Source organism: Propithecus coquereli, unplaced genomic scaffold, assembly GCF_000956105.1.
Source record: "Propithecus coquereli isolate 6110/MARCELLA unplaced genomic scaffold, Pcoq_1.0 Scaffold31, whole genome shotgun sequence".
Taxonomy (NCBI): domain Eukaryota; kingdom Metazoa; phylum Chordata; class Mammalia; order Primates; family Indriidae; genus Propithecus; species Propithecus coquereli.
Genome location: NW_012148730.1, coordinates 733788 through 746744, shown reverse-complemented (window position 1 = coordinate 746744; position 12957 = coordinate 733788). Strand labels below are relative to the sequence as shown.

The following is a 12957-nucleotide window of genomic DNA, read 5'->3' as shown; positions in this document are numbered from 1 at the left end:
AGTGAGACTCTGTCTCAAAAAAAAAAAAAAAAAGGGAAAACATAAAAATAAAAGACAAAAGACCCAAAACAACAAATCCCTTATGAATCTATGTATTTGCAGTCCCAGTAAGAGCCACTAGAGGGAGAAAATTATTAAATAACTTTTGCTTGGCTGTCTTTACCAACACAAGGTCTGCAAAGGTAGTCCTTGCAACTGAGCGGCCCACCCTACCCCAGAGAAACAAGCAGTTACCATAGCCCAGGCCTGCAGTGGAAGGCGCGTTCTTGTTTTGTTGAGACACTGGATATTTGAGCCTGGATATGAGTCCTGAAACAGACAGAGAGGTCACACTGTTGGTGCAGCGTAGGGGTTGAGACGCCTATGCTGTCTAAAGCCTCACACTTCCAGCATATATCTTTCTAGTACATTTTAAATCCCAGAAGATCTCCACAAATCCACATTTTTCTGGAAGTTTCTCCTCTCACGAGTTTTCAGGGACGCAAAAGAGAAAATACTAATTGAAATTCACCCCCCAACTAACTATATTCCCAACTCCCAGCCTAGGTTTAGCTCACATCCAACCTTCTCAATGCAGCTTTTCCCACACATTCATGCCCTCACCGATCTCCAAGTTTTTCGAATTTTTACACTACTTAGCAGCTGTCTTCTGATGTTGTCTAACCTGCATGTTCTTTGAGGGAAGGACCTCAGCTCAGAATCCCGTGTTCTCCTCTAGAACTCAGGAAATTGCTGAGTACACAGTAGGAACTCAATGAATATTTGCTGATTGATTAGTCACCAGCCTCTTCTGGAGTCTTTTCTTAGCACTGATCATCAATTATCAAGTAAGAAGTTACTTCCTATTGGGTGTAGGTCTGCCTTTGACCAGCTCCTTACTAGACCTCTGCCCAGCGGCTCAGGGGTTTACATTCACAGCTAATTCATGCTGCCCTGTGAGGCATATTCTTCCCCTCTCCACCTTGTCCCGAATTTCTTCTCCTAGTGTTTGTGACACCCTTCTTCTCAGTTGCCCCTGGTACTCACCTGCAGAGTTGTGCTGATGGTAGTTAATGAGCTCAGGGATGGTGCTGAAAAGGTGCTTCTCAGCCAGGTAATACTGGCTCTGAGGTGTGGAACACACAACATAATGGCGGATCACCCCTTGAGGGTCCCTGAAGAAGTGGATACTTAGTAACTCGGGAATAAGGGTCAGCAGGACCCAAGAAGTGAAGAGAGATGAGTTTTGAGTTTATGGGACAGAGGAAGGAAGAGGGGCACGCCATTAAGGAGCTGTTGGGAGGGTACCCCTGTCCTTCGTCCCCAGGGCCTTGGAACAATAGCACTCACCCTGTAGATTTAGCAAACACAGACACTGTATATTTCCCAGCTTTGCTGGAGTCTCTGACAATGAAACCTCCTTCTTTCCCCTGAAACAACAAAAAAGAATTTGCCTGGAGGAGGAAGTGGCGCTCGCACCTGCATCCCACCTGCCCAAACCTGAGAGAAAATAGAATCACCCCTGATTTTACTGCCAAGTTCCACACTTGAGCTGTAGCCTCACTGCTTTTACTATTAAAAAGTGTAATTGGGACCCCAGATAACAGCGGCTTTGACACCACTTTGCCCAAAGGTGGTGGGCAGAGCAGGCCCTCAGTTCAGGGTCCTCACTTACCGTGCAGGGAGAATGCTGTCAGACTGTGGTCCCACACTTACCTCTTGCTTTAGCAGTTGCTCAGCTTGACTCCGAGTCATGTGCTTAGAATACCACCTGCGAAGGGAGAGCGCTTGAGTGGCTCCTGGGCCAGGTCATAAGGGGCTCCTCCAGGCCAGCGATTCAATCGTTTCACTCAAACCCTATTTATTGAGTGTCTGTCATGTGCATAGCCCACTGTATCCCGTTCCCAAACCCAGGTTGGCACCGAAGATTCACGGAAATGGAGAGTAGCAGGCAGAGGGAGGTAGCAGGGGGTTGCAGGGAAGAGATCAGGGTCTGGGGCACTTAAGGACAATCCACTCCATGACTAGGGAGAAAAGGACAACAGTAGCAGTTTGACATTTTTATCCTTTCAAATGTTTCCCATCAGGTTGTCAACTCTTTTTCTTTGAGCGTCATTCTTCTGGATTTGAGGGCATGGTGACCTCTCCAGCTCTCGTGAGCAGAGGGTGTTGGGGTGAAGGTAAGACATAGGCACTAACTTGGGGTAGTGGCGTCATTTGACCTACTTGGCACTAATTTTAATATGTACCTTGAAATGAAAAATATGTTGGAAGTATAACAAAGTGTATATATATATTTGTTGTTGTTGTTGCTGTTCCTCTTGGAAGACTGCACACCGGGAACATAGGGCATACTCACTCATACATTTCTATGGAGTCTTCTGCTTCAGTTACATAGTTACTAGGGATGTAGCCTTCCTGCCTGTAGGGGAGACAATGTGGCGGATCATCTAGCACCTTCCCATCCTCGGGGAGAGAGATTCACAAGCCCACATCCCTGGGCTCAGAACCAACCTCAAATGGAAGTATATATATCACACCCCTCCCTCAAAGAGGACCACGTCTCTGAAGCATGGTTAAGTCAGCGAAGTGTGGAACTTCTGCACATGTGGCATGCGCTATATGTGCATGACAACAAAGGCTCAGGGAGGTGGCAGAGGTCGCGCGTAGAGCTGCACACTGGGAAGTACTTGGCGGGAGAGCATATTCACTTCGGTGTGGGAAGAACCGTCTCTGGTCAGGATACTGAGCCGGGGAGTGACGCTGCAGCATTTTGCGCGTGTGTGGGGTGGGCGGGCACAAGGTTGAGGAAGGGCTGGCGTGGACTTACCCATTTTTATCTCGGGCTCGCCACCATGGTAAGTTGCTTTCCTCCAGGATAAAATATTCATCACCCTTCCGCAGCTGTAGGTCATTTGCATTCATTGGCATGTAATCATAAAGGGCTACAACCCTTTTCAGCTCGCTTGTGGACACTGATGCTGCCCCTGGCTCAGGGGGCAGTGGCTTTTTCAAGATCTGTGTAGTCGGGAGAAAAAGCAGGAGGTTTGGCTAGATATCAAGCACTCTCTTCTTCTCTCCCAACTCTCTGGCTTACTAGAAACACCATTCTAACCCAAATCAGGCATAATAAAAGATTTATTCAGCATTCATTCGACAACCACTTTTAAGCACCAGTGTGCACACGAAGACCATCGAGGAAGCATTTAACAATTCTGATGCCCACGCAGTTTCCCACAGACCAATTACATCAAAATCTCCGGGAGTGGGACCCAGACATCAGTATTTTTAAAGCTTACTGGACAAAAACCATGTACAGCCAAGGTCAGGAAACCTGCTTGGCGCTAAACTAGTACACGAATCTAGTGAGTGGCTCTGAACCTTGGTTTCCTTCTTTGCAAAATGAGCATAATAACACCTGCTCTACTTACTTACGGTATATGAGAAAGGGTTTTCTAGACCTCAAGAAGGAACAAAAAAAATCAAGTTTTTTTTTATTTATTTATTTTAAAAATCAAGTTTTAAAGTAAAATGTTAGGGGTAGGTAGTTTTACAAGCACCACATGTACTCACCATCAAATTGGTATTAACTGATCAACACATAAGTGTACATATAAGAATAACATCTGGGTATATGCATACACAAAGAGTGCAATGCGCACCACCCAAAGGATGGACATATTTGAAACTCGGACTTGGGGGGGGGCAAGGCAACATACATAACCTAAACTTCTGTACCCCCATAATGTGCTGAAATAAAAAAAAAAAGAATAACATCTATTGGATGTCGGGCGGGGGGGGGAGGGGACGGGTATTTGCATACACAAAGAGTGCAATGCGCACCATCCAAGGGATGGGCACACTTGAAACTCGGACTTGGGGGGGGAGTGGGGAGGCAAGGGCAACATACATAACCTAAACATCTGTACCCCCACAATATGCTGAAATAAAAAGTAAAAAAAAAAATTAAAATGTTAGGGGTAGGTAGTTTTAGTGCTAGGTGTTGGGTATATGGGTGTTCAGTGTTAAATTCTCTCAACTTTACTGTAGGTTTGAAAATACTTTTTATTAAAAAATGAGGCTTTGTTTTAAACAGATGATTGGATTATATGGTTGCCCAGAGCTACCTAATATCCCTCTATCTTTCCGTTGAAGAGGAAGTGCCAATTAGAAGGACAAATTTCCTGTCTCAGCAAGAATACTAATTAACATTGCCAAGTCCCAAGGGAATTCTAAGACTGGCGTGTTTTCAGGCTTTGACAGTAAATTTCTGTTTCAGCAATAGCAGCACCCAATTTCCCTATATACCTGGTCCTCCTCAGGTGTGGGAGGAAGAGGCTTTTTCGTCTTCCGGTGAGAACTCCCAGGTTTTAAGCCTGCAAAACAAGAAGCCAATGATGATCCAGAATGCACTTCAGGAAAGAGCCCAGGGACAGGATTGGTCAGGGACTTCGCTATAAAAAGTATCTGGGTGGATATAGCATGCCAGGTAGCATAGCTTGGAGAGCAGGCTGTCACCTGGGTATCAGCCCCCACTAATCCCCTCTTCCAGGCCTTTTTGTGAAGTGGCCAAAGTGTACAACTTTATGCTATGTCCCTGGGTTTGACAGACTCTTGGGAAAGCAACGGAAATCGAGCCAAAGGAAGGAGAAATTATATTGATCAGATCTCTTACTTCCATTCCTGTTCTCCAAAATTTGGCAGCCCATAGCATTTTTGGCTGTCTGAGAGCAGCAGAGATACTGCCCATCGATCCAGAAGCAAGGGTGATATTTCTGTACCAGATCGCTGTTGTACCGGATTACTGTAGCAGGAGAGAAGAGAGAGATCACATCTGACATGGGGGAGAATCCACCATTTGCATGTTTTCCTTTTTGACTAAGCTTAGTGGTGAGCTTCAAATAACTGCCCCCTCCTCAGCCACCCCAAAGGAAAGCAGACCACAGGACCAGTTGGCTCACATGACTGGCCTGCCTGACTGTGTGCCAGCCCCAGGCAGTTCCTGTGCAGTTTTCTTCAGTGGTCTGCCTCGATGAGTATCTCCTGATCAACATGATAAGAATATCTGAGGCCAAGAGGTGGGAGGATCACTTGAGCCCAGGAGTTTGAGGTTGCAGTGAGCTATGATGATGCCACTGCACTCTAGCCAGGGCAACAGAGTGAGACTCTGTCTCAAAAAAAAAAAAAAGAATATCTAATGGCTCCAGAGGCCAAGAACGGAAATATGTTATCTACATTTTCCCAGCAGCCATTACAATCTTCCGGTGAGGTAGGTGTTGATTGTGGTGTCTGCTTTCCAGATAAGGGAAACAATGTGCCAGCCCAAACTCTCCAGCTTTTAATATACCGATTTCCAAGTTCCCTGAGTGATCTTTTAGGGATATTCGAGTTAGTGAGAACTTCTACATTGGGCTTCCTATGTTCACAAAATAGACAGCAGGGCTGATCTCAAGGATAAATGAAGGTAATTTTGCTTCTAGAATAAACATTGTTCCAATTTTCTTCGGGCCACTGAGATGGGCTGAGCCCATTGCCAGAGATAAACACAGTAGCTCCATTTCCCTTCCAGGGTTGTGAGGCTCAAAAGAGCTCCCAGAAGCCCAAGTATTTTGCAAAGAATAGAGTGGTTTGCAGAGAGGAGAAATTGGTATTGCTGTTTAAAATGCTATGGCATGCTATGGTTAATCAATTCTCATTTAAAAAAGAGAAAATATATAATGCTGTGGCATCTCAAGAACGTTAACATGAAGTCAATTAGAAAAGTCGTCCAGGGATCATCGTGTCAGATAACTGAGAGAAACAAAGACTATTGAAACGACAGACCAGCCTGGGTCTTTGCCCCAGTGCTTGCTACTGTCAAAGAACATGCACATTTGAGGACATACATATTTCAGCATTTACTGCTGAGAAGAATCCTGCATAACTTTTTAAAAAAGACAAAAACAAAAACAAAACAAAATCTTGTACTGTAGAAAACAACTCAAGTCCTTATAAGTGTGCTAGTCACATTTCACTCACTTAAGGCTTTGGGGGAGGCCTAGAAGCTTCTGGTAGCTAGGTGCATTTTACAGGCAAATGAACAAAAGTACCATTTTTTTTTTTAAAAAGTGCCATCTTGATGCTTTTGTTCACATGGATTTGAAGACTTCTAACACTCTCCCCTGCCCACCCTCACCCCTGACTTTTTCAGCACTACTTTTCACCATTGTATCAAGGACAGAGTTGTAGGAGTTGTTCAGATAAAGTGTGGGCTATAAAGGGCTGCATTGCCTATAGAGAATTTCAAAACAGCAATCAAACCACCAAAAAATCTGTCTGCCTTTTGTTATTACCAGGCACTGGTAATTCTGAACAATGTCACTGACACTCCTCCCTGCCAGGATCGATTTCTCCCACTACCTCCACTCTCTACACCCTCCCCCCATGCCACTCCCCTTCACCCAGGGATTTGAAGACCCTCTGGTCCTCTGTGCCTTATGCAGGGCTGGGCACCAGTAGACATGCCAAGAATACCTAATCGACAGCTAGCCACTTGGATAAACTAAGCTATGCTCATAAGTTAATGAGAGGAAATAAGACTTCCTGTCCTCCCCACCCTAAGCACACTCATTAAGAACCCCCCTACATTCCCAAATATGTCTTCCCTCTTAAGAGGTCCCTTGAAGATGACACCCCTTCTTTTCTTGCCTAAGCCAGACCTAGAATTTCTAGCTAATTAGGAGAGGATTGCAAAAGCAGGGTGTCCACGTGGGATGGCTAGGGGAGACTACTTGCTTCACCAGTACACATGGCCACTCTGTCTGGGAAGCACTAATGGATACATATTTTTCAAGTGTTTGATGGGCCGGATCATCTCTTCTATCCATATTTATCAGGATAATGTCTAAAATTCTGTTTCAGGCATGCATGAATCATTCCTCCCATTACTGGTCATTGGAGTTTGCTGATGCCATTCTTTGATTCATTTTGGTGAGGTCAGGCCATTTGCTTATTTTTGAAGTTGCAGTTAGGATAGGCTCTATTCAACTTGACCAAATGAAGATTTAAGAATGAGCGTAGGCAAATATCTGTGGTGCTGGAACACAGAGGTGCCCACTGCCATGTTCAAGGAAATGGAAAGAGAGAGTATGTGGCTAAGTTCTCAGGGATACAACCTTTGTGTGGCAAGCACCGTTGAGAAAATACGGCAGCTAGATATGAGGTACCTGAGGTCCTACTTTTTAAATTGAAGTAGAACTTACATATAATAAAGTGCACATATCTAAGGTGTACTGAGAGCCACATTTGTCCACGTTGGTTTAACACCCAACTCAGATCCAGCACCTCAGAAGACTTCCTTATGCCCCTTCATGGTCAATACCCCTGCAAAGGTATCCAGTATTCTGATGAGGTACCGTTTTCATGTTAGTGATTTCCAATTGGTTCATTTTACCCAAGAACGAGATAACATCACTAGAGTGGCATTTTGTGGCTCCTAGGTAGATTGCTATTGGCATTCCCAGCACCTGGGACTGTCCTGAGATTGTTAGGACTTGCACTTAAATCTCCCAGCACTTATGGTATTTGTCGGAAGGCACCTAGTTTTTGGCCCCTGTTGTCAGCCCACACAGGTTTGACAAGACATATAGGCAGGTGGAGCAATTGGAAAAAAATTCTTTCAGTGAAACATAAGGGAAGAGGAGGCAAAACTGTGCCTAGCCACACTACCTACTCACACTAATGACCCAGCTACAGTGATGGTGTTTCTCTTTGTGTGTTTTGGCTTTATTTTTGGTCTGTTGTAATTTTACTTAGCTAACGAACTTAACTAGCAGTGCATAATCAACATAGTAATGTTAACATCTGAGTTGATAAACCAAGCTTACAAGCTCAATATCTGTATCCTCAGTCATTACTCATACTTGAATATAGTGGGCACTATAGTCAACAAATCTTTGTTGGACTAAACTATGGTTTTGAAGTTAGTATTTAAAGTGTAAAGGAGCTACTAACTTGAACATACCACACTCTTTCTCCCTTGTTTCTCCCTCAGCTAGTCTGCCTCACTTTCCCCTATTTCCAAACTACGTCCTAGCCATTTATCAATGTGGAGCCCAAGTTGGTGGTGATTGTTTACTCCCACAAAAAAAAAATTCACACAACTATTTCTTTTTCCCTTTCTGTGTGCAAGGCGCTGGAGGTACTGTGGAGAGAACCAAAGATGTGTGTGTGTATATATATATCCGCTGGGGTACCTATCTCAGTCTCTGTGATTATTTCTCTGACTGGAAATAGCATATTGTTTCATAGCATGGAGTCTGGAGACTGAATTCAAAGTCCAACCCTATCATTTACTAACTGAGTGCCTTTGGGCAAAACACTTAACCTCACTGTACCTCAGTTTTCGTATCTATAACATGGGGATGAGAAAAACAACTGCCTCATATGGTTAATATGAAGAATAAATGAGTTAATACATGTAAAGAGTTTAGAGAAGAGGCTGGATCATAATAAGCACTATCAAAGAGTTTGCTCATTGGGCTAAAGCAGTCCCCTTATCTTAAAACATGCCAAGAGCTGAACTGTGTGGTGCAGGATATCACCTTTTTGTAATACCCAGCATGGCTGTACTGTAGAATATTTTGCAACCAACTAAATGTGAAATTTCTAGGCTTGGAAAGCAAGCAGCACAAAACCATGTAATGAGCTTGAGCTTTGGAGTGATACAGACCTAGGAATGTGGTGAGAATCCAGGCTCCATCACTCATTAGCTATGCGCCCATGAGCAAGTTACATAACCTCTTTGAGCCTCAGTTCCCTCATCTGTAAATAGGGGAATAATACATACTTTACAAGGTTATTGTGTGGATCAAATGAATAATACATTTGAAGCACTTGGCACAGAGCCTGGTACACAGTAAGTACACATTAAGTATTAGTTGTTATTATTATTATTGTTTTTAGCCCAAGGTGGTTGTGAGAATTAAATGAGATAATAAATATAAGGTATCTAGCTCAGTGTCTGGCAAGAAGCAAGAATTCAATTGATGACCCTGACACCTGTACCTGGATGTTTATTGCAGCACAATTCACAGTTGCAAAGATGTAGACTCAAACTAAGTGTCCATCAGTTCATAAGTGGATTAGCAAAATGTGGTGTGTGTATATATACCATAGAGTCCTACTCACCCATAAAAAGGAATGAAATATTGTCTTTTCCAGCAACTTGGATGGAACCATTATCCTAAGTGAAGTATCTCAGGAATGGAAAAACAAAGACCACATGTACTCTCTAATAATTGGGAGCTAATCAATGGACACACAGGGCACAAAGAGATGTAAAGGTCATTGGAAATCAAGAAGGAGGAGGGGGAGTAGGGGGAGTAAAAGCCTACCTATTGGGTACAATGAACAGTATTTGGGTGATGGGCACACTAAAAGCTCTGACTTAAGCATTAAGAAAGGTATCCATGTAACAAAAATATATGTACCCCAATAGGCCGGGCGCGGTGGCTCACGCCTGTAATCATAGCACTCTGGGAGGCAGAGGCGGGAAGATTGTTTGAGCTCAGGAGTTCGAAACCAGCCTGAGCAAGAGCGAGACCCCGTCTCTACTAAAAATAGAAAGAAATTAATTGGACAACTAAAAAAAATATATAGAAAAAAATTAGCCGGGCATGGTGGCGCATGCCTGTAGTCCCAGCTCCTCGGGAGGCTGAGGCAGGAGGATCGCTTGAGCCCAGGAGTGTGAGATTGCTGTGAGCTAGGCTGACGCCACGGCACTCACTCTAGCCCGGGCAAAAGAGTGAGACTCTGTCTCAAAAAAAAAAAAATAGATGACCCTTCTCTTCCTTCCTCCTCTCCCCTTTCAGTTTGAAAGACCTGGTAATATAATTTTGACCAATCATATTTGCATTCAAGGGAGTGAACAAGGGTGGTATAGCCAGCCAATGAGTGTCAGAATCTAAATGTTTATTAAGACAAAGGGCTGTCGTGCAATAACCCAACCATGCCATTATCAGTCTGCCATCCTTCCTGTTTCTCTAGGCAGCCTTTCCTGATGTCAACTCAACCAATTAATCTCTCAGTCACTTGATATGTGGCTATATATACACACAAATATGTGTGCATGCATCCTGTGCTGCAAACACTTACAGTCAAGTTTATCTGAGCACACCGTATGGTCTATGCGAAGTGCTGAAGCTATGTTCAAGTCTAGGTCCTCACAAAGCAAGGAACACAAAATATTTCCTTGGGAAATATCCACGATAAGGAGATGTACAGTGCTTTCTTGTACAGTGCTTTACAGTTTTCCACGTGCTTTTACATACATTATTACTTCATTTGATCCTTAGACAGATAGGTATGGCAGGCATCATCGTTATTCGCCTTTGAGAAGAAGAAATTGAGCCTCAAAGAAGCTTGTTGGTCTACTTGTCAAAAGTCACCCAGTTTGCAAGTGGTGAAAGAGAGCTTGAAAACAGGTTCTCTGACTGACTTCAAGCACTCTCACACATCATCGATTTAATTTTTTGGAGCTAGGTATTTCATACTTTGGACTCTAAATATTGCATAACCATTGAATGACACACCACCCTTGTAATCAGTATAAAGAATGGGACTTTCTTTTATAAATAGGGAAATGGAGGTGCCCACATTACAAAATTGCACTAGAGAGATAGTGGTAGACCGGGTTGAAACCCTTAGTCTAATATGACACCTTTTATTAATGTGATAGAATATTAAACTCAGTTGTATCACTAATATTGAGGCAAAATGAAATCTTTTTCTTTCTTTCTTTTTTCTTCCTCTCTCTTTCTCTTCTTTCCCTCCCTCTCTTCTTTTCTTCCTTCCTTCCTTCCTTCTCCCTCTTCCCCTCTCTCTTTTCTTTTTCTCCCCTTCCATCCATTCTTTCTTCCTCTCTCTCTATCGTTCTCTTTCCTCTTTCCCTTTCTTCTTTCTCCCTTCCTCCCTCTCTTCTCTCTCTTCATTCTCTCTCCCTCTTCTCTTTCTTCTCTCCTCTCTTCCTTCCTTTCCTTCTTTCTTTGGCAACTAGTTTCTTTTCCAAATAATTCTCACCATTTTTGAGCTGGTGAATCCAACGCTTCCTCAGTTCTTCAGTTGGGGAGAAGACATAGAGAGGCCCTTCATCATATACAACCTGAGGCAATGGACACACAGACGTCAGCAGTTAGGGTTCAGAAAAAAGAAGAAAGATCTTGAAGCAACTAATCTTAAAGTACAACTTTGTCTATTCATTGTGGAAGACAAAGAAAGGCAGGTGTCTTTTTGATAAAATGACTTCTTTTCCTTTGGGTAGATACTCAGTAGCGGGATTGCTGTATCAATGGTAGGTCTACTTTTAGTTCTTTGAGGAATCTCCATACTGTTTTCCATAGAGGTTGTACTAATTTGCAGTCCCACCAACAGCATAGAAGCGTTCCTTTCTCTCTGCATCCATGCCAGCATCTATTGTTTTTGGACTTTTTAATAGAATCAACCCAAGTGTCCATCAATTCATGAGTGTATTAACAAAATGTGGTATACGTATACTATGGAATGCTACTCCACCATGAAGAAGGATGAATTAATACCTTTTGCAACAATTTGAATGGAACTGGAGACCCTTATCCTAAGTGAAGTATCTGAAGAATGGAAAAACAAACACCACATGTATTGGCTATTAAATTGGAACTAACCAATGAACACACATGTGCACAGAGGGAAGTAAAACTCAGTGGAAATCAAGCAGGGGGAAGCGGGGAGGAGGGGATGGGTGAAAATCTACCTAATGGGTACAATGAACACTATCCGGGTGATGGGCACACTTATAACCCTGACTCAAGCATAACGAAATTGACACACATAACCAAAAACGTTTATACCCCAGTAATATTTTGAAATAAAAAAAAAAAGAAAGGCAGAGTCTTCAGTCAGCAGTGGTGCTCAGCCTCTGTGAATGACCTGAAGAATTCCTGAACTATTCATATCCAGGAATGTGGGACTTAGAAGCTCTTAGCTTTTTTAATATTCTTAGGTCCTCTTGACTTGTGTTTTACTTTGTGTGTAAACTTAGCTCATAATGTTTTCCTTTCTCCTTGGTGGAGATAGGATTTTTGTTGATCCAAGAAAGGATAGTTTATTGTCTTATTATTAAACTGTAAGTTTGTATAGGAGAGAATTGAAGTGATGATCAATATAACTTAAGTCTTGATTAGTACATATGATTATTCACTTGAATAATATGGAACAAAATTTTAATTCATGGCTAATTCCCTCCCCCCACCATCCAGTGGTGGCCCTTTACCAATATTAGCCAAAATGAACCAAATTTGAAACCACAAACATACTTCAAAAAGAGTAAGGTATATATTAAGCATTATCATCAAATCAGTCAGTACTTTTTGAACATCTACCATGTACAAGACATCATAAGGTGTTGTGGAGACGCACGAATATATAAGATGTGGGTCCAACCCTCACAGAGTTAATAGACATCACATAATGGATTCTAAAGTCACATATAAATTAATTTTGATTTATCTGCTCTTCAGCATTGTCCACTAGTGCACCCAAACAATGTCATCTTGTTGAAAGGCAATGGTAGTAAAAACTCTGTCTACAACACCCCTCCTCCACAGGTTTTATAACCTTGATATAGTCAGGGACGTGAACAAGATCCTTTTGCATTTTTCTCTTTGCTTGTTAGTCTTGTGGTGCTCATAAATCCATGACAGAAAGCCCCCTCCCCTGAGACTTTCCACTTCCTTTTCTGGCTTTCACTGTTGCAGAGGCTGCTATATTCACAACATGTGGCCTATAGAGTTCTAAGGATGTAAGCAAGCCAGATTGAAGAGTGAATCTGTAGCTCTTGCTCTCCTTTATGACTTACACTGCACCTACCGAACAGACTCCTATGTGACATTTCAACTATTCCAGACTAGAACAGAATTTAAGTTTAGTGTAAGTCTAATAAGCCTTCCCCATACTGAACTTCCT

At 42.7% G+C, this 12957-nt stretch overlaps 1 protein-coding gene across 1 annotated transcript in view; it reads right to left on the bottom strand.

Moving 5' to 3' along the window:
- BTK (Bruton agammaglobulinemia tyrosine kinase) overlaps positions 1 to 12957 on the bottom strand; it is a 21947-nt gene that overhangs the window by 4940 nt on the left and 4050 nt on the right. The window contains exons 3-11 of the mRNA XM_012650026.1: positions 11038 to 11119; positions 4655 to 4783; positions 4288 to 4355; positions 2810 to 2997; positions 2339 to 2401; positions 1696 to 1750; positions 1330 to 1409; positions 1027 to 1154; positions 235 to 309 (exon numbers count right to left, since the gene is read on the bottom strand). Of these exons, the coding sequence (XP_012505480.1) occupies positions 235 to 309; positions 1027 to 1154; positions 1330 to 1409; positions 1696 to 1750; positions 2339 to 2401; positions 2810 to 2997; positions 4288 to 4355; positions 4655 to 4783; positions 11038 to 11119 (868 nt within the window). The remainder of the gene's footprint in view (positions 1 to 234; positions 310 to 1026; positions 1155 to 1329; positions 1410 to 1695; positions 1751 to 2338; positions 2402 to 2809; positions 2998 to 4287; positions 4356 to 4654; positions 4784 to 11037; positions 11120 to 12957) is intronic.